Source organism: Tetrahymena thermophila (assembly GCF_000189635.1).
Source record: "Tetrahymena thermophila SB210 genomic scaffold scf_8254582, whole genome shotgun sequence".
Lineage (NCBI taxonomy): Eukaryota > Ciliophora > Oligohymenophorea > Hymenostomatida > Tetrahymenidae > Tetrahymena > Tetrahymena thermophila.
The window spans coordinates 1000071-1023393 of NW_002476353.1; the positions used below are offsets into that span (position 1 = coordinate 1000071).

The window sequence follows — 23323 nt, forward strand, 5'->3', positions numbered from 1 at the left end:
ATAAAAGGGTAGGTTTTTTTTAAAATAGGGTATATTTTGAAATAAAATAAAATAATATTTAAAAATAATTTAGATAAATCTTAAAACTTATCATTTATTAATTTATGAATTAGACTAAAATAAAAATTTTAACCAAATAGAAATGTTTATAGTTTATAAAAAAAATAAATGTAAAAATGTAAAATAATGCTAAAATCAAATATTTTTAATAAAATGCTAGTTAGAAGTTGAATTTAATAGCTTTTATTAAATTTATATCTGTAATTATAATGTTTAGATGATATGATTTAAGATATTGTAGTTGTATGTTGGAAAAAATATATAAATGCATTTTTTTGATAAAGGGGGAAAAAAATTATTAATTTTGTAAACTCGCAATAATAAATCTAAATCATGAAAATTAAATTAAGATGGGTTACAGATTTATTTTAAAAAGTTCTTTAATAATTTGAAAATTAATATTTTTCCTCTTTAGATTTTAATTTTCTAAATAAATTTTGCCATCAAATTTTCTCCAAATAGTTTTATTTGTTAAGACAAAATTAGTTTAACCACAGATTAATGTTTTTAGAGAGTTTTCATTTATTTAGCCAGCCAAAAATTTATTACTATGAGATTAAGCTTTTGTTTATATCATAGAAAAATTTATTTTAATGGCCTAACAGCATAATATTTTTATTGAGAAGAAATTTGGATATAAAGTTTTCGTTAATATAACTATTTATTTTTTAAAGGAATTAATTATATTTGAAAAATTTAAAATATGATTAAAATACATTTAAGAAAGTTACTTTATATAAAATAAAGAAAATTACACTTAAATTTATATGGTTGATATTACCAAATTTAATGCTTTTATGCATGTTTTTATAATAGTTTTTAATTATTCATAGATTCATTCGCTCATCTTTATAAACTTTAAGATGTTGATAGATTGATTTTAAGATTGAAAAAATAGTAAAAAGTTAATAAATTTATAACTAAATATAGCAGTATAACTATATTAAAATTAAATATTCGCTTTAGCAGTTTTCACATTTTGCTATTAACGATTGAGTTATTGTTATTAAGACTGCAAACTATAGAGTTGTTATTAACGCTGTCGTTTAATACCTATGATGTATCCAATTATTGCTTTACGTTCATTTCATAGTTATTTTAATAAGTTTTTTGGATATCGTTAAAGTTCATATATCTGGTTTCGACTACATACTTTGAACAGAAAGCAAATCCGCAAAGTGCAGATGTAGCAAAGACTATGCAATTTACATATACTTAAGTGTTAAGGAAAAGTGTTAAAGAGATGACATTACCAAGCCAGTTCATGACAATACTGTAACTCATACCTTCATCCTTCAAGATATCAGAAGTGTAAATAGAAGTAACTGGACCTACTGAGAAGTTATAAGCAGCATAGAAGAAAAATAAGAATAAGACTAACAAGAATTGAAGGGTTGAATTATTTTAGACATCTTCTTTGAAAGAGGCAATAATTGCAAGTCCTACTTGGCAAAGAGAGCAGAAAAGGAATCCTCCGACAAGATATCTCTTTCTTGCAAGCTTTCTATTAAAACTAACACCAAGGGTTGAAACGAAGAAAAGGAAAATATATGAACCAAGGACAAAGGAACGCATGTGGTAAAAATCACTGGTTACCAAACTAAGGACACCAGTAGAATATACAGCCAAATAAGTGTTACCACACATTTATTAAAGGAAATTGGTAATCATACCAACTTTGAGTCTGTTCTTGTAAGATTATTCGCTTTCGGTAATGAGAGTTTAGTCACCTGTAGACATATCAGTAAAGTCAACAGAACCAGGAGCAAGGTGGACTTGTTCTTAAGAAAGGACATATTTTTCTTTGTAAATCTACTCGACAGCCTTACGACCAAGAGTGTTAAGGTGGTTACGGTAATAGTAGTAAGGAGTATCAATTTTATAGACAAAGAGCATAACGAAAATACGAATAACAGAGAAGAAAGCAGGGAATAAGAAAACAAGACGCCAGATATCAGTGACTTCGCTTACATTGACTACACTCTTAAGAGGAAGATTTAAAATAAAACCAAATATAATACCAAGGTTAACATTTGCTTAAAATAAGGCACCAGTTTTACCAGCCATATTATCAGGAGAGATTTCTCTAATATATAAAGAAATTACAGATGTATTCATACCGACAGAAATACCCATAACTAATCTTGCAAACATGAATACCCACCATTGGTTGATTTAAGTTAAACCTGAAGCAAGTAAGAAGAATAAATCAGCAATAATCATAAATTTACGACGTTCCATTTTATGCATTAAGAACTAAGACAAGTAAGCACTGATTAAGGCACTGACTGATAAGATAGTAACAACTAAGGTCTATTTATAATGAAAGAAATATATTTAGTTACATTTAATATTTGAGCATTTAACAATAAATGAAAGATTAGTCGATTAATGAGTCAATAAATTAGTGAACGAATTATAAAATTTTGTATATATTTTTTTTCTTCAACAGTGTTTCTGAATTAAGATTAAGAGACAATTTTTTGCAAAAAAAAATTTTGTAATCTGCATAAATTAATTATTTTTTGTTTCTCAGATAAATACTAAATTTTTCTTTTTACTTTTACTTTATGGTAAAACAACAAAGCTTATTTACTTATTTATACATTTATATTTTTACTTACTTAGTTATTTATTTATTTGTTAAATAAATGTCTGTTCATAAAACATAATATTTCAGACAAAAATAATAGATTTTTTATGTTCAAGTTAAAATATAAATCTAGCTCATGTAAAAATGATATATAAATCAAGAGCTATTTTATATATTTTTGTTATAATTCTTTTTAAGATAAATTGTTCAATTCTGCTTTATTGAGAATAGCCAATCACAGCTACTTAAATATTACAAATTTTTTAAAAACCTATATTCGATTGACTAAGAAAGAGTGTTTCTCAATAATTGATTTTTTAAATTATGTTTTTCTTTGCTTCATCAAAAAAAAATTAAAAGGCTTACAGAAAATGATTTGTGGTTGTATTTCAAATCTTTGAGAAATTATATTTCATTATTAGTTAATTTATTAATTAATTAATTAATTTCTCAAATTTGTTTTTATTATAATACTTATTTATTTATTTAACAAATTGACTTTAAGTTTAATTGGATGAAGTTGAGATTAGAAAGCTTATGTGCATTAAAAATTTTTTTTTTTCTGAATGCTAGGATGTATCTGAAAAACAATAATCTAAATTTACTTCATTCATTTTATTGTTTAATTGCTCATTAATCTCTCAATTTATTTTTTAAAATGTTTTATAGAAAATAATTCAAATAAAATTGATTGGCATTTTTTGTAAATATATAATAAATTACGCAATAGTTTCTTTAATCACTTTCGTGAATGTCATAGAGCAATGCGAGATGCCCAAATGCTATACCAAGCTCTGAAATGGTGTAACCTGCTTAAAATGCACCCCAGCATGCATGTTGTACTCTAGTATACAAGTATGGTGAGGACTTGTGTTGATAGTCACGCATTTAAGACATTTTATTTGATGAAGTTAGACTGTATTTTATTTACTCTATGTTATTACTTTTTTAGTCTTTTTTATTACTTTTTTAATTTTTGCAATATTAAAGAGTTTTTATTTAAAAATTTATTATGGTTATTAATAGAGTATCTATACATACAATATACTATTACCTCAAAACAGTAATTTGCATTCAACTATTGAAAGTAATCTTTAAAAAATAGATGTCTCTGATTTCACAAAAAAAATTTGTGATAGTTTGTAAATTATAATGCATTCATTCATTCATTCATTCATTCGTTTGTACAAATATTTATTTATATTCAATCAAGTATTAATCAAAACAAACACCTAACACTTTTTATTAATTAATTAATTTATTTATTCTTAATAATTGTATTTTTTAATTGCTTTTTAGCTAAATTGATAGATTTCTAGCTATTTGTCTTAATAATTTGATTGCTTGCTTGCTTTATTTTGAATATGATATTTCTCAAATTTAAAATTTTCAAAACTCCTAATTATTTTTTTAGATTTTGTAATTGCTCTTTAATCATATTTATTTGCATGTTATTTCTAGGCAATATAAAAGCAAAATTTTTTAATTTTAACGCATTCCACAATAAGTTAATTTTATAACAAAATAAAATTGTCTCAGACAAATTTTTACTTTAGCCTGAGCTTATATCTCTAGTACATTTTTATTTTCGAATAAAAAAAATAGTGATATTAAATTTAGGGAACAGTTTGATGTAATCCACAAATTTTTTTAATATTTTATATAGCGTTTAAATTAATTCAAATTAAAGTAAACCAGAAGCGAGATTTGTGATATTTATTCTTTTAACCTTTTCTAGGTAATCGAATCGTTGATACCTTTTAATCTAATCGATTGTTTTTTTCCTCATATAATAATACTATTACAAATTGAATTTTCTTAATCAAAGGTCCTGAAAAAAGGAATTTTTTCTCTAATCAAAGTAAAGTTGCTATAATAGCTCCACAATTTAAATTTTAAAAATATTCATGTGAGTAATCTGAAAAATAAATTTATGCATTTTGAAAAAAGTATGAAAATAATAATCAATTGATAAATAGATAATATAAATAGGTAGATCATTTCTTAAATTAAAAAAAATAAATAATTAATCTTACCATTTTATTGTGTCGATTGGTTTGGTCCTATAAAACACAATTAAAAATAATTTAGTAGAACGAGAGAGTGGATCATTCACTTTACTACTCATTAAGTATATAATCAACTTATATTAAAAACTAATAATAATAGTACTCAATATATAAAAATAGTGCATTAATCATATGTAAGTATAGAAGATATATTTATTTAAAGAGTACTTATTCTATTTATAGATTTTTACTTTAATCAAATTAGATAAGTACTCTGAGTAACTAATCTTTAAAGATATTAAGGTTTGTAACTTAGAGATTTTTATTAATTATCTAAATTCTTAGATTATTTGAAACCTTATGTAAGTGTGTGGTTTTTCAATAAATTCTTCAAGCCAAACACATCCAACTCATTTTCTAAATCTGAGGTGAAAACTAATTTTGGAATTAATAAAGCTGCGAAGATTTTATATTTTAATAAATAAAATACACAACATTATTTGAAGTATAATATACAATGAGGAAAGCTCAATTGTAATTTTATTTTCATTTTATCTTAGTAATTTAAAACAAATTTTAGAGACAGACTACTTAAATTATTACTATTAAAAGTACATATAGCTTCATTACAAAATATTTTAACTAATAATTATCATAATTATTATTTAAATATAATATTAACTACAATTTGAATATACTAAACTAGTTTTATATTTGGTAAATATGCATACATACATTTAATTATTAATTTTGCTTTATTTAGACATTTAGAAATATTTTTAAAATAATTTAAATTATTTAGGTAAATAATATATTTTAATAATTAAGAATTAATATTATCTATCGATAATCATTTAAATTTTAAATAGTTTTGAATTTATATTTATAATAAATTAATTTATATTGATAAAAATATATTATTGATTTATCTTTATCTTAATATTTGATTTATACTAAAATACTTAGCATCATTTCAATAGATATTTCTTTATTATTTATAAATTTATCAAATCTGAATATGAATCTAGAAATGATTTCTATTTTTAGAAAAAAACATGTGTTCTAAAACTTTATCAAATATCAAAATTTCCTTTGAAAAAATATTTATTAATTTAAAGAAAATTTAGTTAATAAAGTAAAATCTTTATATTGATATTTTTAAATAAATTTATTGAAAGAAAAATATATTTTTTGTATTATAAGTCATAGGATTTTAGAACTAATTTAGATTAAAAAACTAAAAATTCACTTTTGATAAATAGCAAAAACAAATATTTAAAAAGAATAATATTGTACTAGTATTATGCTTTCAAAATATAAATATTACATTTTTACAATTTTATTTATTTAGGTAGAATTTTCTGAATATTTAAACTGTTCTTAGATTTATTTAGTTCTTCAAAAAATTTACTTTATCTATTATAATTTATTATAATTGAATGGATCTCTTGAAAAAAAAATTAATAAATATATTTTTTTATAAAGTCTAGTTTAAAGGACTTAATAAAAATTTAAAAACCTTTTCAACTTTTATTTATCTATAAAATTAGTTATGATAAATATTTAAAGTTTGTTGCTTGTTTGAAAGCATTAAATAGCTATAAATTATCTAAAAAAATTATTTTTAATTTTAGATGATTAATTTTACAAATTTAATAAAAACAGTTTAGGTAATTTAATAAATAAATAAATAAATAATACAGATTTAATTTATAGCTTTTATTTGTTAAAATATTTTTAAATATATTAATAAAACCTCAAATTAAAACATCATTCAGCATATTCTTTAATAATTTCAAAATATCTTTTGCCTTCTGTTTCAATTATTTTATAGTAAGAATAAACTGCTCCTATAAAGCAAAAAAACGAGAATAAAGAAAAATTAATATATTAGTATTAGTAATTATCGTTGAGTTACAATAAAGAAGCCAAAAACACTCCAAACCAATTGCATCCTACACTCCAAAAAAGATATTTTCCTTTCAAAATATCACTAGTATAAATCCAAGTCACAGGTCCAATTGAGCAATTAAAAGTTCCATAAAATACAAACACAAAGACAATAATAAAAATTGCTTGGAATGTCTATCCTTAGCTATCTCTATATTAATAGGAAATAATAGCAAAGATACAATGAAGAAAACCACATATTAAATAGCCACCAAACAGGTAGTACCTTCTTCCAAAAGACTTGTTTAAGAATGAGCCAACAAATGCTGCCATTAACAGGAAAATGTTACTTAGTAATACTATTTCAGTTAAAATATTGCTATTTTTACTAAAGTAAGAAAATTCTTAGTTAACTCTAAAGTTATCACTATTACTTAATATATTTTTTAATATTGTGCTAGTATATTAAATAATATAATTGATTCCAGTTAATTGTTAAAACAAATTCAAAATCATTCCTCTTCTCATTCTTTTGTACAGTGATTTTTATTTTTATTCTTTTGCTTTTTGAGTAAAGCTTTCTTGAATATCATTTAAATCTTGAATACAATTGTATTCTAGTTATGAATTTGAATAAATATCCACTCCTTCTAAAGGATATTAATTATTTTATTCATTAAAATAATCATCATCATTATCATAGTTCAGATTACTGTTGCTTGTAATATCAACATTCTTTTAGTTTCCTTAAGAGTCATCCTCTATTTAATTTACTTAATCATCAATTGATTTATCCTATTGTTGTTGTTGTTTATTTCTATAAGCTATATAAGATGCTCTTACTTTTTTAGGGAAAGTAGCTAAAATATTTTAGCATTCATTCAGAACATACTTTTCTTTGTACAGTTCCTTGAGTATTTCAATACCTTCTTAAAATTTCTCAACACTGAAATAGTAGTAAGGAGTATCTAATTTGTATTTAACTAGTAAAATTATTAATCTCATTAAAGAAAACAAAGCTGGAAAAGCAATAACAAATACCCACCAATGACTGTTTACAATTTCTTAGCATTAAGGATAATCTTTAGTGTTATCCGTAGGGCATAAATTTGCTTAAACATAGTATTTTCCATAATCATTAGCGAAATTCAAAGCAATACCAGATATAATTCCTATATTTATCTATATCTAAAAGATTGACCCATTTTATCCTGAAATCGATTCTGGTGATATCTCTCTAATATACATCGAAACAACATTACTGTTCATACCAATAGCAATACCCATTATGAATCTAGCAACTAAAAGAATGTAAAAGTTATCATCAATTAATGCTACGAAGATTGTTCCTACCAGTATACCAAATAGAAAAATTATGTCACTTGCTATGATATAATTTCTTCTTCCATATTTATTTACAAGATAATCAGAAACTAAACAAACTAAACAAGCTCCTAAAGACATTATTCCTACAAAAGCTGTTTGTAATTTCTAAATTATAAAAAAAATTAGTAATTTCACCATTCAAACGATAATATTTTTTACATTATAATGTTAAATCTTTATATCTAAGACTCCACTTAAAATAGTTAATTCTGAAAGGACATAGCCATATAAAAATCCTCCAAGACCAACTGCAATGCATCTAAATACAATACCGCTTTAACTTTTAATTGTTGTTTCTTACTTAATACTATTTTCTAAGCTCATTATATTTTTTTAAATATATTTTTCAACTTATTTTTTTAAATAAAACGCAGTTTATTGATTGATCTTCAATTGATTAAGTGAATGAACAAGATAATAATTGATACTTTATAATATTAATTGATTTTTTTAATTTTTTAAAGATAATTATGAATATTCAAAGTACATCACTTTTATTTTTTTTGACTTACTCTTGATTAAAATAAGATACGTCACATATACCACATAATAACTTTAAATTGATAATAACATAAGTATCTTATCTATTGTTTATTCTAATTTTTATTCACTTTTACTAACTATTGTCTTGGTAAGTAAATATCGCCAAGAATTTTACAAAAATGATATACTTTAATATCTTCTGGAAAAGAGGTTTTTATTTATTTATTTATTAAATATTTTAATCAATAAAGTTCCTCAATATTTATCTGTGTATAAAAAAAAAATATGAAATAATTAAAATAAAATATAATCGATTAAACAGCTACAATTTTAAAGTATTAGAAATGCTTTTATTTATTCTTACTATTTTTTTAAAGGGGAAATTTATAGAAATATTATACTTAAATGAAATTTTTTATGTTTGTTACAATTAATAATACAAAAGTCTATTTATATAATGCTTTTATATTTTTACAAGCTTTAGAAAACCAATCAATTATCTAATAATTCTTATTTTTCTCCATCCTTACCAGCTGCATAGATTCTTTGTATTTCTGGATAAGTCTTATCCTTTGTTTCAAGGACAAACTTTGTTATAAATAGAAGCCCAACTGTGCTAAAACCTCCAAATACTAAGAAATTTATTTGTATTATTGAGTTCAGATTTATGAGAGTACTTACTATGTTACCGAACCAATTAGAAAGTACACCGTAGCTCATTCCTTCTTCTTTAACAATATCACTGTTAAATATCCAGGTAACTGGCCCTATAGAGCAATTAAAGCAAGCGTAAAAAATGAAGATAATAATTATAGATACGACTTATAGACCAACGTAATCTTTAACATTAAAGAAGGCTATTATACCAAATGTTAAGAGAAGGATAGAGCAAGAAAGGTAACCTCCTTATAGGATAACCTTTCTACCAAATTTGACAGAAAGGGAAGAGCCTAAAAATGCAGCAAACATCAAAAAGATATTACTAGAAAGAGTTAAATAATTGATTGTAGTATAATTTGAAGTTACTAAACCAAATATGTTGTTTGAAAACTATATAACTGCATTTATACCTGTCATTTAACAAAAAAATTGAATGCAAACTCCTACAAGTAAACGTCTTTTGTATGAAGCTGTATTTTTCTCTTAATTTTGATCCTAAACACCATCATCGCCATCATTTGTTTGAGTCATAGTCTATTTTATCTCTTCAACATATTCTTCTTTGTAAATAGACTTTAAAACCTCAGTTCCTTAATCTACCATACCTCTTGAAAAGTAGTAGAAAGGCGTGTCAGTACGAGAGTAAAATATCAAGCCAAGTAGACGTAAGGTAGAGAAAATAGCAGGGAAGACTATAATCAATCTCCAAATACCCTAAACAGGAGTGCTGTTGCTAACAACTTGATTTAATCCAAGACTGATGCAAATCGATAAAATAATACCTAAGTTGATGTTAATTTGGAAGATAGAACCAGTAAGTCCAGATATAGAAACAGGGGACATTTCTTTGACATAAAGAGGAACTACCGCAGTATTCATACCAACTGCATAACCTAAGATGAATCTGGCAACTAGGAAAGAATATAAATTGCTTATCATAGCGATTGCACATCCTGTAATCATTATGATATCACTAAGCATCATGTACTATCTTCTACCCATCTTGTTTATGATAAACTTGCCAATGTAGCTGCTAACAAGAGCACCAATAGGCATAAAAACTGTGCAAATCGTCTTAAATAATATATTTTAACATTATTAGATAAGAAATACTAAATATTATTTACTTTTAAGTTGTGGAATTCAGATGTATAATCATCAGGAGTTTCTTCATTATAAATTTAATTATCTTTATACTTATCAACTCCAAAAGCAATAGCTAGTTAATCATAAACGATAGTGAGCTCAGAGATAACATATCCATAAAGAAAGCCTCCAAAGCAAGCAATCTAGGTAATTATAAATACCTAGAGCGTTGATTTGTGCAATTGTTCTTACTTTTGCTACATTTTTTTAACTATTACTAAAATTATGTATTTTAATTTTTTTTTATTAATAATATCCAATATTTAATTGAATATTAACTTTTCAATTCCTATATATCTATCAACAATACTAATGTATCTTTTATTAAAATTTAATTACATGGATTAACTTTACTATCTAGTTTCTCAATTAAAATTTTTAAACAAATTTACCTAATAATTTAGCTCCTTCAAATTATTCAAAAGTCTCTGTCTGTCATAAAGTTAAAAAAAATTCATACATTCACACATTCACAATATTTATTATGTAATTCATTCATAACCTTTATTGTAAAGCCATAGATTTTATAAATTAAAAAGATATTCTATTTATCATTTCCTGTGAGTACTATTTAAATTTTGTTACTATCATAATTTATTTAAATCTAAAAAAAGTATATTCTCATGCCTTCCTAAAATACAAAAACAATATTAATTTTATTTAATTTTAACAACATATTATTTTTTCTAATTTTTATACTTTTTTAAAATTATTGTATCCATCCTATCCATAAAAATATTTATGAGAAAGTTAATTACTTTTAGTTTACAAATATTTAGCAAAAATACATATTTAAATATTAATATTATTAAAATTTAGCCAAAATTTTATTTACAAAAAAATATTATATATTGATATACCTTTATTGAAATTTAATTGATATGATTAACTAGTAGTAAAAGGCAAAGCAAGATGAAAAATTTATATATTTTACATCAATTGCTAGCACTGTATCTGGAATTTTAACCAAATTTTTAGTTCACCCTCTTGATACACTTAAGAATAAGCTACAAGTATTTATGAAAATAATATTTTTTATGAAATTAAGATTTATAAAAATGATAATTTATGTTATAGGTTTCAACTTTAAGACTAGATTCTAATAACATAACACGCCATTTTTTTAAAGAAATAAGTAAGGATAAATTACATAGATGAAAAAAAATATTTTAAATCGATTGTATTTTATATAGCTGTTTAAACTTGGAAACAAGAAGGAATTAAAGGATTCTATAAAGGAGTTGGTATTTCTGCTGTAAATTACTTTTCATGAATAATTTATTTTAAGAAAATCTAAACAAATATGATAAATAAAAATAGATTGGTTCTGCTCCTGCCTTTTCGCTATTTATGACATCATATGAGTACACCAAATAAGTAATCAGTAAAAAACAAGTAAATTATTATCAAATACACTCTTTAAATTTTGATCAATTGCTTATATAATAAGATATTTGAGGGGTAGAATTTTATAAAGCACATGATATGCGGATTTAACGCAGAGTTAGTAAGTTGCGTTTTATGGCTACCGGTAGATGTTTTGAAATAAAGATTATAAGTGCAATCAAACCTTGGACTGTATTAATATAAAAATTCCTTAGATGCTTTTTAGAAAATAGTTTAAAGCGAAGGGTTCTTTGCTTTGTATAGAGTAATAAATAAATAAGTTTATGTCATTTCTACTTTTTATTATATTAAATATTTTTAATTATATAAAAAATCTTTTCAAATTCGTATGTTTATAAATTTAGGGTTTTGGAGCTACTTTGATTTCATTTGGCACATCTGTTGCAATATATTTTGCTTCTTATGAAAAGCTTAAGGAAATTTACATTAAGGATCCTAAAAACATTGGATTTTGGTAAAGTTTCTTTTTAGCAGCTATGGCTGGCTGTTTCTCAGGCTTCTTATGCAACCCTCTATTTATGGCCAAATTAAGACTATAAGTCCAATAAAACTAACTAAATAGTTTTGGTTATCATAATGTTTTCCATGGTATAGCCTAAATTTACAAGAAAGAAGGATTTTATTCATTTTTCAAAGGTAAAATATTTAAACTTTCTTATTTTTTACTTAGATTTAATAATTAATAAATAGGCATGGTACCTAAACTAATATAAAATACTCCTTAGAAGGCTTTATCAATGAGTATAACAGAGTTTATAAGGAAATAACTTTTTTATTTTGATGAGAAAGTTTAACAAAAGCATTGATGTTCTCTTAATTTATTTTGAGGAGATTTTTGCATGTATGCATGTAATCAATTCCTGTAAATTGTATTTTTTATATTAACAAAATTAAGGATTTAAGAAACTTAAAGCTGAAATCTTGGGAAATGAAAATAGATTAAAATAATTAATTGTTTTGACTTTACATTAATAATGAATAATAAATAAATTAATAATAAATGGAAATAAAATAAATAGTAATTTTTACCTGATTTATAAGATAAATCAAAATTAATGTTTTCCAAATTATCAAATAGAGTTGCAAAATAATAATGAATAAATAATAAATATAACTAACTAACTATTATTTTTCAACCACCACACTCAAATTAGAGAATGTTTTTTTCTTTTTTTGATTTTTCAAAAATTAACATTTATTATTTTACAAGATTATTCAATGATTAAATCCTTTAATTATTTAGCTTTTTTTATATGTAAATGTAGTTAGTAAAAAATTTTTAAGTTTTTGATTTTTTAAACAAAATTTAAAACAAATTATTTCATTAATTAATCAATTCAATTAGTAAATATTTAAAGTTATAGATGGAATAATCAAACCAAGTTAACCTTAGGGCTGCTCCAGTTCTCAACAAAAATAAGGAAACATATTTTAAAAAGCTAATAATTCATACAATATTAGGAGGATATTTAATAAACGATGAGGAAAGCAATATTGATTTGAGCTTTGGTTTTCACTTATTTTAGTTACTCCTCTACTTTATGTTTCCGATTATTGTCTTCATCTGTGGTCTGATGGCAAGCAGTAATTCTGACTATGTAGTTGGAGGCATAATTCCAGGAGTTATTAATTTAGTGATTAACTTAATTCTTTAAGTGATATCCATAATATGGCAAAAAAAAATAAATGAAAATCCACTTTTGGTCAGTGAAAGCGTTAAGCATTATTGTACAATTGTTAAGCATAAATCACCCTTAAATTTAATTTACAGTGTATTTATTATGGGTGTTTTATCATTCTTCGCTTCTAATTTTATTTCAAAGGCAGGAATAGCAGTTTAAATTCTCACTTTAATCACTAGTTTAACGAGTTTTTATTCCTTAGTTAGTGCGTCTCCCTCTGAATTTTCATAAATTAGCAACAATAATATCGATTTAGGTAGGTATTCAACGGCTCACATGAGATCTTAGTATTTTCTTCTTCTCTTAATAATAAACTTCTGTCTAGATACTAAAAGCAATAATATTGTGTTTAGCATACTTATACCCTTACTTCCTCTACTATGGGCATTAGGCTGCTTAAGCAGTTTATATGTAAGTTTTATTTATGGAGTAGAAAAGCTGAATCAATACATTCTTGGTAATAGCGAAACAACTTCAAGTGATTTAAGATTAACAATAAGTACTGCTATTTAATTAATTGTAATCTTAATCATATCAGTTATAGTTGCTAACTCATACTCAAAAGTAAATCATTCTACTTAGATTAATTTTAATATTTATTTTCTTTAATAAAAGTAACATCTACTCGACAGAGTAAAGCTATCAACCTTGTTATCAAGCATTTTAGGTTTTATCTTAAGTTGGAATTATCTTTTCAAACTAGGAATAGCAAGTTCTACTAAAAGCAAAGAAAGCGCTTTGTACATATGGACATTCAAGGTGATTTTATTAGCTTCAAGTATTATCTTCCCTTTAGTATTTTCTTAAACTGATGATGGAAAAACTATTTGTTTAATAAGTTTGATTGCATTTGTAATAAATATTATTAGTTAATACTCATAGAATGCATACATATTTGAAAGATTTACAGGAATAACTGATAAGTTTAATAGATTATTATGCTTGGTTCAGTAAATTATATTTACAGCAGCAATAAGTTAAGTTTCGCTAAGTGCTGCATAAACATTCTCTGAATACGATTTTACTTAATTTGATAAAAATTATATTTTCATTCAAGTAGTTCTAATTTATAGATTATTTCATTAGATTTATACAAATCCTCTAATGACAGGATTAATGCTTAGCGAAATTTATATTTACAGCGTTGCAAGAAATGAAAAACCATCTTTAATTCTAATTTACTCTCCTCTTTTGTACATAGGAAACTATGCTATAAGCAACTTTTTAAAAAGAATACTTATCTGGCTTTATTCAATTATTAAGATGAACTCTTCCAAAAAATAAAGAATACAAAGACTAGGCCTTTTTAATATTTTATCCTTTACAATTTTCCTTCCATTAAACTTAATAAGTAAATTAACTAATTAATGATAAATAAATAAAAATATTTAATACTATTTTACAAATTAATTTTTAGGTATTTGCGTGACAAGCATTTTAGATATTCCATTTCTCCCTTTCTTGGGTTTGCCATTATATTTTATAGGTTTCCCTAGACCAAAAAGATTTTGGCCTGAAGTGAAGCAAGTGATTAAGAATTCAGGAGAAAGTTTGTTGTATTAAAAGTTCTTAAAGAATTTTTAACCCTCTTTTAGTTAGATTTTAAGAAAGAGAAACATTCAAGTTGGTGAATTTTTCTTGATTAGAATTGAAAAGTATCTTGCTACAATTTAAATTTTAGAAAATGGGTAATTTTATTTGTTACTATTTGATGTTGTTATATTAATAATTATATTTTAAAGGTAAAACTATGTAGTGGTCTAGCTTAGAGGATTAGAGTCATAAGAAATGACAAGTTGTCATAGCATCGAAGCTAATTAAATAGATAGAATTATAGAGGAAACTTATGTTAAAAAAATGTGTTTCTTTAAAGATTATTTAGGATCAATAAAGCCTGTTTAGCAATTTAAAGTAAAAGCATATGAAGAAAATTAGTTACAGTTCACAGGAATTATAACAGATAGTGGATTTGTTTAAGGATTCAAAGATATATTATTAAAAATGTTAGTTTATTTTGCTAATTAAGTAATTTATATGCCTGAAGATGAAGAAATCATAGATAAATTGCTTTAAAATTATGGCGATTATGTTCTTCACCAAAACTACCATACAGAAAAATTCCCAAATTAATTTAGCACATTTATTTAGTTTGATCCTTTTTCTAAAAAAAGCATGTACTCTGAAGCTATTAAAAAATTACAGTAAATGAAATTCAAAGAAACAGCACACTTTGATAACCCAAAATAAGCTAATAACGGAAAATCTGGATTTAATTTAGATGAGGATTTAGATGGATTTTTTAAGAGTAAAAAAGTTGTTGATGTGAAACCATAAGCAAACGAGAATAAGCAAACTGCTAACAAAAAAAGCTAAGAGCCTGTTTTTAATATGCCAAACGATGCAAAAATTAAGCAAAATAATAATAATAATTACAATTAAAACAACGTCTTAAATGAAGACACTTGGGGTAAAAATAACGCAAATAAATTAGGAGTTCAAGTAAATTAAAATACAAATTAATAAAATCCAAAAAATAACATAAATATTAATAATAATCAGTAAAAACCAAAGAATGATTTGGATGATTTGTTAGACGATTTATCAGTCAAGTCAAATAAGCAACAAAACTATGAAAAAAAAGAAATTAAGGCTCCTATCAATAACCCATTTTAAAATTATGGAAAAAATCAAGCAGTCAATTACCAAGCTGAAAGTTAAGAAAAGAACATTGAAATGGAGAATAATCTTGCTTAGAGCAGACATATAAAAACTCCAAACGATTAATTCCATCAAGGATTTAACAATAAATAAAATAGTGTAAATATAAGTGGAAATAACAATCTAAATAACTCGTCAAATAAAGATTATAATTAGTAAGGATCATAAGCTCATAGCTAGTTTGTTTCTAATGCAAATAGTGTAATAGTTAACAACCCTCAGATTTAACTAGCAGCTTTGAATAATGCTAGCAGAGTAACTTCATAAATTCAAAGTAATGGAAGAGTTGCTTCAATCAGCACTTAAAATAATAATAATTCTGAATTTTTCTAATAAATCTAAGCACCTATTCTCAATTCTCAGCAGTTTAACATTTAACCAAAAAGAGAAAATATAGCTACTCCTCCTCCTCAGTAACAAAACTAGTAACAACAAAATATTTAAAAGTAAAAAATTAATCCTATCGAAGAAGATGATGATGACATAGATAACTACCTTAAGAAAATGATATCTGAAGATGATAAAAAAGTAAACACTTACAAAGAATAATAAAATTAGAATATGTAAAATGATAAATATTACAACAACTATGATAAAAATAACAACAATAATAATTCACTTCTTCATTAATCGATGCAATAGGCTTCAGATAGCAAGTTAAAGACTCAATAAAATCATAATGCCTAAAATGTTTAAAGATAGCTTAATCTGTAAGGAGATGATAAAGACGATATAGATAATTTTTTGGCAGATTTGCTTGAAGATAAGCGTCCGAAAGCATAAGCACCTCCAATGATGATGCTCAATTTAGAAGATGAATTAAATGATAGCTAAAATATAAACTAAAACTAACGCTTGAATACAAATTAAAAGAACAATATACCTGGAGGTAGTAATTCTTCTTAGTCAAACACTAGAGTAAGTGGTGAGAGGTCGCCAAAAGATATTTCAAATGGAAATGTCTCTAAACAGATGGAAAAGATTTAAAAACTTGTTTATCTATTATTTAGTTTATTAACTAACGATAGTAATTTTGACAAAACTTAAATTGATTAAGAGCTGCTCTTTAAAAATTTTAAAGACAGTCATAACATTCAACAAATTAGAATCTTCAAAAATGCTCCTAAAAATTTAGATTTCACAAAAATATTTTTAATCATGAATAAATCAATTCGTTATGCTATAAAAATAGCCTATGATACATTTGCCATTATGGGTTCGTTAGACGACATACAAAATCAAGATTTACTAGATTCAATCAAAGAAAATGATACAGATTGTTAAATAGGAATGGGAAGTGACCATGATTGGAGTGAAGCAATTGAAAGAGAAGTGAATTCATTGTGGTCATTACACTTTAATCATGCTGAAAGAGCAGTTAGCATCTTCAGAAGCCACTTTAAAGAAATCAATTGCAATTTATTCACCCTAGATGAAAACGTAGTGACAAGTATTTGGTCTAATCTAGTTTTCGAGCTTTATTATGCAACTAATGATGATGATGAAAGATACTCAATATAGACTCATGAACAATTCTTTAGAAATTTAATTATCCAAAATTCTGAAGAACCTTTAGGATATGCACCATTTTATTCTGGCCCTACTTTAATTAAATATTGACAAAATGAATAAAAATTACTTTTGTTTATTTTATGATGATAAATATACTTTAATGTTTTAAATTATTATTTTTCAAAAAATAAATAAAATTTGTAAATTAAGGAATATTAAATTTTATTTGCATCAACAAAAAAATATCCTAACGATAAAAAAATTTCAATTAAGTATTGGTATTTGTATTTTACATTAATTTCTGGATAATAAAAAAGTTAAAGTTAAATATGAATTAATATTAAAGTTAGTAAATTTTTTTAAATTATTTTATTTACATTATTTAGTATTTAAATAAAAAGATAAAAATTAGGGTTAACCATTACACTAGAATTAATTATTTTATAATCAACTAACTAGTGTTTGAGCATTGCTTGCTAAAAAATACATACCATTTTTATTGAAATTAATGATACCAAGTTTACTTATAAATTTAATTATACATTTATTTATTTTACAATTTAAATCATTTTTATTAGGTTTAAATTCTTAAAATTTGTATTTATTTCCTATAAATAATCTTTATTTTTCTTTTCTTCTTATATAAAATTTAGCAAATAATTTGATTAGATATCAATTTCATATATTAATTACCACATCCTTTATTTATAATTTAAGTATACTTACAGAAATTATTTACATACCGATAATGTAGCTACAATAAATAATAGTTGTTAAAAATATTTAATGAGCTACAATGCAGGAGCTTGCTTATAAACATAATATTCAAAGTTAAAAATACAAATACAAATCAAAGATCATCTCTTCTGTTGAAATTAACTTCTTCATATTCATCTTCTTCAACATTTGCATCCTTTTTGGTATTAGAAGATGGGTTATAATGTTCTTCATCATCGTCATCATCATCATCATAGTCATTTAAAGGATCTTTATCGTTATCGTTAGAAAATTAACTTTTTTACAAGATTATACCCTTTTGATTTATTAACAAGCTATTTATCTTAAAATTAAAAATAATATTTATTTACTCCAACAATTTTCCATTTTGTTTCATTGTCTTTTGATCTCTAGCAAGAAACTTCTAAATGATTCATAATAGGACAGTTAAAACCGCAGTTATTTTAATTAAAGGAGAATCTTCTGCTTGTTGTTAAAAATTAGCTTGTATTTAAGTGTTAAAGATAAAATTCTGTCTTTCCTACTAGATCTGAACCTTTGGATTAACCTATACATTCAATCACAAAATTGTCATCTATATTTATATATATGTATTGTTAAATGTGTGCTAAATAATATCAAATAAATTTCCTACTTCCATCGCTTTCACCATTTTATCCTTGAGCAGATATCTATATTTAAAGAAAATAATTCATTTTAAAATCAATCAAAAATGCTTATTTACTTCTAATTTATTGCTAACAGGTGATGCATGGTTAGATCCATATATGTTCTTTCCTGTGTTAATGTGCTCAAGACGAATAATATCACCACATTTAACAGTATTGGCTTTATAAAAGTTTTGTAAATTAATTATTTAGGATTCAGTAATTAGGTATTTAATTAGTTTACTAAAAGTTTAAATTGGCTTTCCATGACCGTGCTTGATTGTGAAATAGCTACCAATTTCAGAGTCGCTTTCAGTTGCTATTTTGAATTTAGTTTTTTAAAATTAGCATATCTAAATTTTTTAAAAATATCAAAAATACCAGTTACAACTTAGCCTCTTGAACCAGAACCATAAGAAACATCCATGCTGTATAAACTTTTTAAATAAAACAAATTGATAGCTTATTATATGAATATGATAAAAATTAATTACTGATGTCTTGAATTTTAATTTCTAATTCTAAGGGTTGATCCATAATAAATTGCTTTTTGATCTAAATTTAATATTATTTTAAATGTTTTTCTAAAATTTAGACTATTATTTTTTATGTAAATTTTTTCTATAATATAATACTTAATTCATTTTATATTTCTTCCTTAGTAGGATGCTCGTGGCAGTAAATAAAAGCAGAAGCTAGTATTAAAAAGCTAATTATATAAACCTTCATTCTTATTTGAGTTCTTTAAGTTTTCTCCTACTTGAATAAATTAATTTAAAGATTTTAATTAATGTATCTATTAATAATTTATAAAGTTTTATTGTTTTTTGATTGTTATCAAAGTTTGATTTGATTTGATTTAATTTGTTTGAAAAAAGAGAAGATTTGCAAAACTTTCTTTATTATTAAACTAAGAAACTAACAAAGAAACAATTAAATAAATAAATAAATTACTATCAATCTCTTTATATTTTACGTGTAGCTACAATAATAATAGTTACTTGTTGATTTAAGTATTGAATATTCAAAATTCTCTTAAATTTTTAACTAAAATCACTTCTACTTAATTCAAATAAATCAAAATAAATAAAAAAATTTCTTTTATCTTGCCTAAATAAAATGCTGTTCTAATATTCAATTAAATTTGCAGTATAATTTAATAAATATTTTATTTATAAAAATAATGATACATTTTATTACTTAACTTAATAACTTTTCTTTTATTTGACATAATTCCTTCATATAACAATAAAATAATAAAAAAATTTCTGAAAAAAGTAAACAAGTTTTTTATTTAAGAAATCTTAATGGTGGAAATAAAATTTCATTTCATGCTATTTTTAATTTTTTTTGATAGAAAAACATAAAATTTATAGAAATCAGTCTAAATTATATTTAGATTTTGAAAAAAAAGTGAGAGTTAATTTTACAAACATTTGAAATACAGAAATTTACTAAAATTTTATAAATCATCTTTAAGAATTTCTTCTCTTTTTATTAAATTTATCAGGTTAGTTATTATTTTTATTCTAATTATTATTTTTATTCTTGTTGTTGAATTTTTAGAATTTGTTTCCTTTTCCATGCTTTTATTATGGTTGTTACTGTTGTTACTGTTATTACTACTTATTTTATTCTTTTTGTTAGGATTTGTTCTTGCTTTTGCTGGCTTTTAATTGTTCTATTCTTTCTAAATATTTTTAAATTTAAGATGGCTCAAGGAACATATTGTTTGGTCTTCTATGAATCTATTTAATATCTTCTTTAATCTTTTTAAATTCTACTCTATCTTGCTTCATTACTACTCTCTTCTTTGATAAATCTTCTTTAATTATATTTAACTCATTTTTAATTTCTTCGTCAACTTCTATTTCTGCTAATTTTGCATTTTTACTATACCAAGCCTTCTCAACTTACTTTTGTCTAACAAGAAAATCACTTTTTTCAAGTTGTTAAGCACTGTCAATTAGAACTCCTATAAATTAAAAAAATTAAGATTTAATATAAATAAGAAAAATTAAAATTTTACTAATCTTATCTCTTTCTGTATGATTAATTTCAATATTCTAAATTCCCTATTCTTTGTCTAATTGTTTGATTATTTTTTAGAATCTTTGACCATCCTTAGGACCAATTAAAGTGTAGCAAGTACCTGCTTTTCCGATACGAGCAGTTCTACCACTTCTGTGGATATATGTGTCAATATCTAATGGAACTTAGTAATGAACTACATTTTAAACAGAAGGAATATCTAAACCTCTAGCAGCAACATCAGTAGATACCAAAATACTGTACTAATTTTAATAAAAAAATATTTATAATTACATAATTAAAAAAAATTTTAATCAATTACCTGTCCATTCTTAAACTAATCAAGTTTTTTAAGACGCTAACGTTGTTACATTTCAGAGTGCATACAGAGAACTTTCATTCCTAGAATTTCTAATAAGTGCACAATCTTTTTAGCATATGAGATCGAATTAGTGAAAATAATAGCATTTTCAGTAGGTCTTTGTTATAAGTAGTGGTAAAGATAGAGAACTTTATCTTCTTCTACACAAACTGTCTTGCATTCCTTTAAATTCTTAGGAATCAACATGGTTTATGTCAAATCAATTACTTTGTATTTTCCACTAAACTTGACTTTATTCATTAAGGCTTCCATTTTAGGAATCATTTTTTCTTCTTTTTCTTCTTCTTTAGATTTCTTCTTCTCTTTTTTCTCCTTATTAAGTTTTTTCTTTTCCTTTTTAGATAATGCCTTCACCTTATGTTTATTACCAGCAAACTGCTTAGTCAATGTAGCACTTACTAAGAAAACTTTCAGTTTAGTGTTTCTTTTAGGTTTCTCTAAATTTAAACCTTCTAAGTTTTCTAAATCTTCTTCTCCTTCTTATTCATTCTCCTCTTCACCTTCTAATTCTTAATCATCTAATTCATCTTCGTTTTCATTATGATCACCTTCTTCATTTAATTCATCTTAATTTTCATTTTCACTTTCTTAATCTTCTTCATTTTCTTCATCTTCTTCTTCATCAATTTCATTTCCGCTTTCTTCATCTTCTTAATTTTCTAACTCATTTTCATTCTATTCTTCTTAATCATCTTCTTCTTCTTCTTCTTCTTCCTCCTCCTCATCATCTTCATCTTCATCAGCTTCTTCTTCTTCATCAGCTTCTTCTTCTTCATCATCATCTACATCTTCAAAATCCTCTTCGTCTTCTTCTCCTTCCTATGATTCTTTGTCTTAAGTAGAATTAATGTAGTTTTCATCATCGAGGAAATCAAGATTAATGCCTTTTAATTCATTTTGATCAAGTTAATTATTCTTTCTAAGGGAAGCAAAGAACTTCTTGGCTTCATCACCTGATAAAGTCATGACTTCATTTTCACCGACTTAATCTAATTTATTTTTAGAAGATTGAGGAAGTTCTGCCTTTGTTCTTAGCTAAATAGTTTTAGTTTTCTTTTCTTTAATTAATTGATTGAGTCTCTAAATATCAGCCTTATTTTCGACGATTTCACCTTTATTATAAACTTTTTCAAGAATTTTATCCAATTCATCGAAGTGACCTAGTTCTACCATTCTGTCAGCTTCATCCAAAACTAAATAGTCAAGCATGTATAATTTTTCTAAACACTCATGCTCATAATTATCAATCATATCCCAAAGACGACCGGGAGTTGCAATTAAAATATCTGGAACATAACTAAGAATTCTTCTTTGCTTTTCTTTAGATATACCACCAACTATACTACCTATTCTGATTTGATCTTTTGAGTTTTAACTGATTTAATTGAGATGTTTTTCAATTTGGAGGACCAATTCTCTAGTTGGTGCAATAATTAAGCATCTAATATACTTTTCCTTTTTCTTTTGATCCTTTTTTTTTTCAGCAAATGCACCAGACTTGTCATAAAGAATTTCACTAACAATTGGAATACCAAAACTTAAAGTTTTACCAGAACCCTTTAGTATTAAAATAATAGATGAATTTATGCTTACATTTACAATTAAGTTGTAAAAAAATATTTACTGTTTGGGATGCGATTAAAAAATCATTATAATTTCTATAGGTATTCAAAACATAAGCTTAAATTTCTGTAGGATTATTGAAATTATTGTCCTTAAGTGACTAAAGGACCTATGGGTGGATTAAGTCCCATTTACTCCAGTCTTAATTTGTTTAATGACTCATATTTGCTTGTGTATAATTTATGCTTGCTTGTTAATAGTAAATGATAATGCTTTATTCACTGCTATTTTGTTTATTAAATAAATAATTTATTAAATTAAATTTTAACCTTTGGGCTTAATTTATCAAATGTGATGAATCTTTTTCATTGATTTATCTAAAAATATTAGATTTAAACATTCACTATGAGCAATTA

General features: G+C 24.1%; 7 protein-coding genes across 7 annotated transcripts; 2 read left to right on the forward strand and 5 right to left on the reverse strand. All coding sequences in view use genetic code 6, as the record gives it.

Annotated features, from left to right (window-relative positions):
- Nucleotides 1-762: 762 nt before the first annotated feature.
- Nucleotides 763-3654, reverse strand: TTHERM_00131290 (MFS transporter). Its single transcript, XM_001019606.3, has 2 exons — nt 3377-3654; nt 763-2373 (listed from the first exon to the last, which is right to left on the reverse strand). The coding sequence occupies exons 1-2, from the start codon at nt 3548-3550 to the stop codon at nt 1033-1035; spliced, it is 1515 nt and encodes a 504-aa protein (XP_001019606.2). The 5' UTR covers nt 3551-3654; the 3' UTR covers nt 763-1032.
- A 2778-nt stretch (nt 3655-6432) lies between these two features.
- On the reverse strand, nt 6433-8262 carry TTHERM_00131270 (MFS transporter; the record flags this gene model as incomplete). Its single annotated transcript, XM_001019604.1, has 2 exons — nt 6433-8043; nt 8098-8262. 2 exons carry the CDS (start codon nt 8260-8262, stop codon nt 6433-6435), a joined length of 1776 nt encoding a protein of 591 aa, XP_001019604.1.
- A 651-nt stretch (nt 8263-8913) lies between these two features.
- TTHERM_00131260 (MFS transporter) lies at nt 8914-10430 on the reverse strand (the record flags this gene model as incomplete). The annotated part of the gene is made up of 2 exons (XM_001019603.1): nt 8914-10155; nt 10209-10430. The coding sequence occupies 2 exons, from the start codon at nt 10428-10430 to the stop codon at nt 8914-8916; spliced, it is 1464 nt and encodes a 487-aa protein (XP_001019603.1).
- A 678-nt stretch (nt 10431-11108) lies between these two features.
- On the forward strand, nt 11109-12440 carry TTHERM_000131249 (carrier protein; the record flags this gene model as incomplete). The annotated part of the gene is made up of 7 exons (XM_012798539.1): nt 11109-11240; nt 11305-11362; nt 11421-11482; nt 11548-11622; nt 11678-11878; nt 11979-12270; nt 12325-12440. The coding sequence occupies 7 exons, from the start codon at nt 11109-11111 to the stop codon at nt 12438-12440; spliced, it is 936 nt and encodes a 311-aa protein (XP_012653993.1).
- A 558-nt stretch (nt 12441-12998) lies between these two features.
- TTHERM_00131250 (carrier protein) lies at nt 12999-17654 on the forward strand (the record flags this gene model as incomplete). The annotated part of the gene is made up of 4 exons (XM_001019602.2): nt 12999-13880; nt 13932-14667; nt 14734-15004; nt 15059-17654. The coding sequence occupies 4 exons, from the start codon at nt 12999-13001 to the stop codon at nt 17652-17654; spliced, it is 4485 nt and encodes a 1494-aa protein (XP_001019602.2).
- Nucleotides 17655-18396: 742 nt separating this feature from the next.
- On the reverse strand, nt 18397-19660 carry TTHERM_000131239 (DEAD/DEAH-box helicase family protein; the record flags this gene model as incomplete). The annotated part of the gene is made up of 8 exons (XM_012798540.1): nt 18397-18579; nt 18635-18858; nt 18919-18955; nt 19009-19112; nt 19176-19250; nt 19313-19368; nt 19426-19486; nt 19567-19660. The coding sequence occupies 8 exons, from the start codon at nt 19658-19660 to the stop codon at nt 18397-18399; spliced, it is 834 nt and encodes a 277-aa protein (XP_012653994.1).
- Nucleotides 19661-20400: 740 nt separating this feature from the next.
- TTHERM_00131240 (DEAD/DEAH-box helicase) lies at nt 20401-23130 on the reverse strand (the record flags this gene model as incomplete). Its single annotated transcript, XM_001019601.3, has 4 exons — nt 20401-20906; nt 20961-21225; nt 21285-22901; nt 22969-23130. The coding sequence occupies 4 exons, from the start codon at nt 23128-23130 to the stop codon at nt 20401-20403; spliced, it is 2550 nt and encodes an 849-aa protein (XP_001019601.2).
- Between the last annotated feature and the right edge of the window lie 193 nt (nt 23131-23323).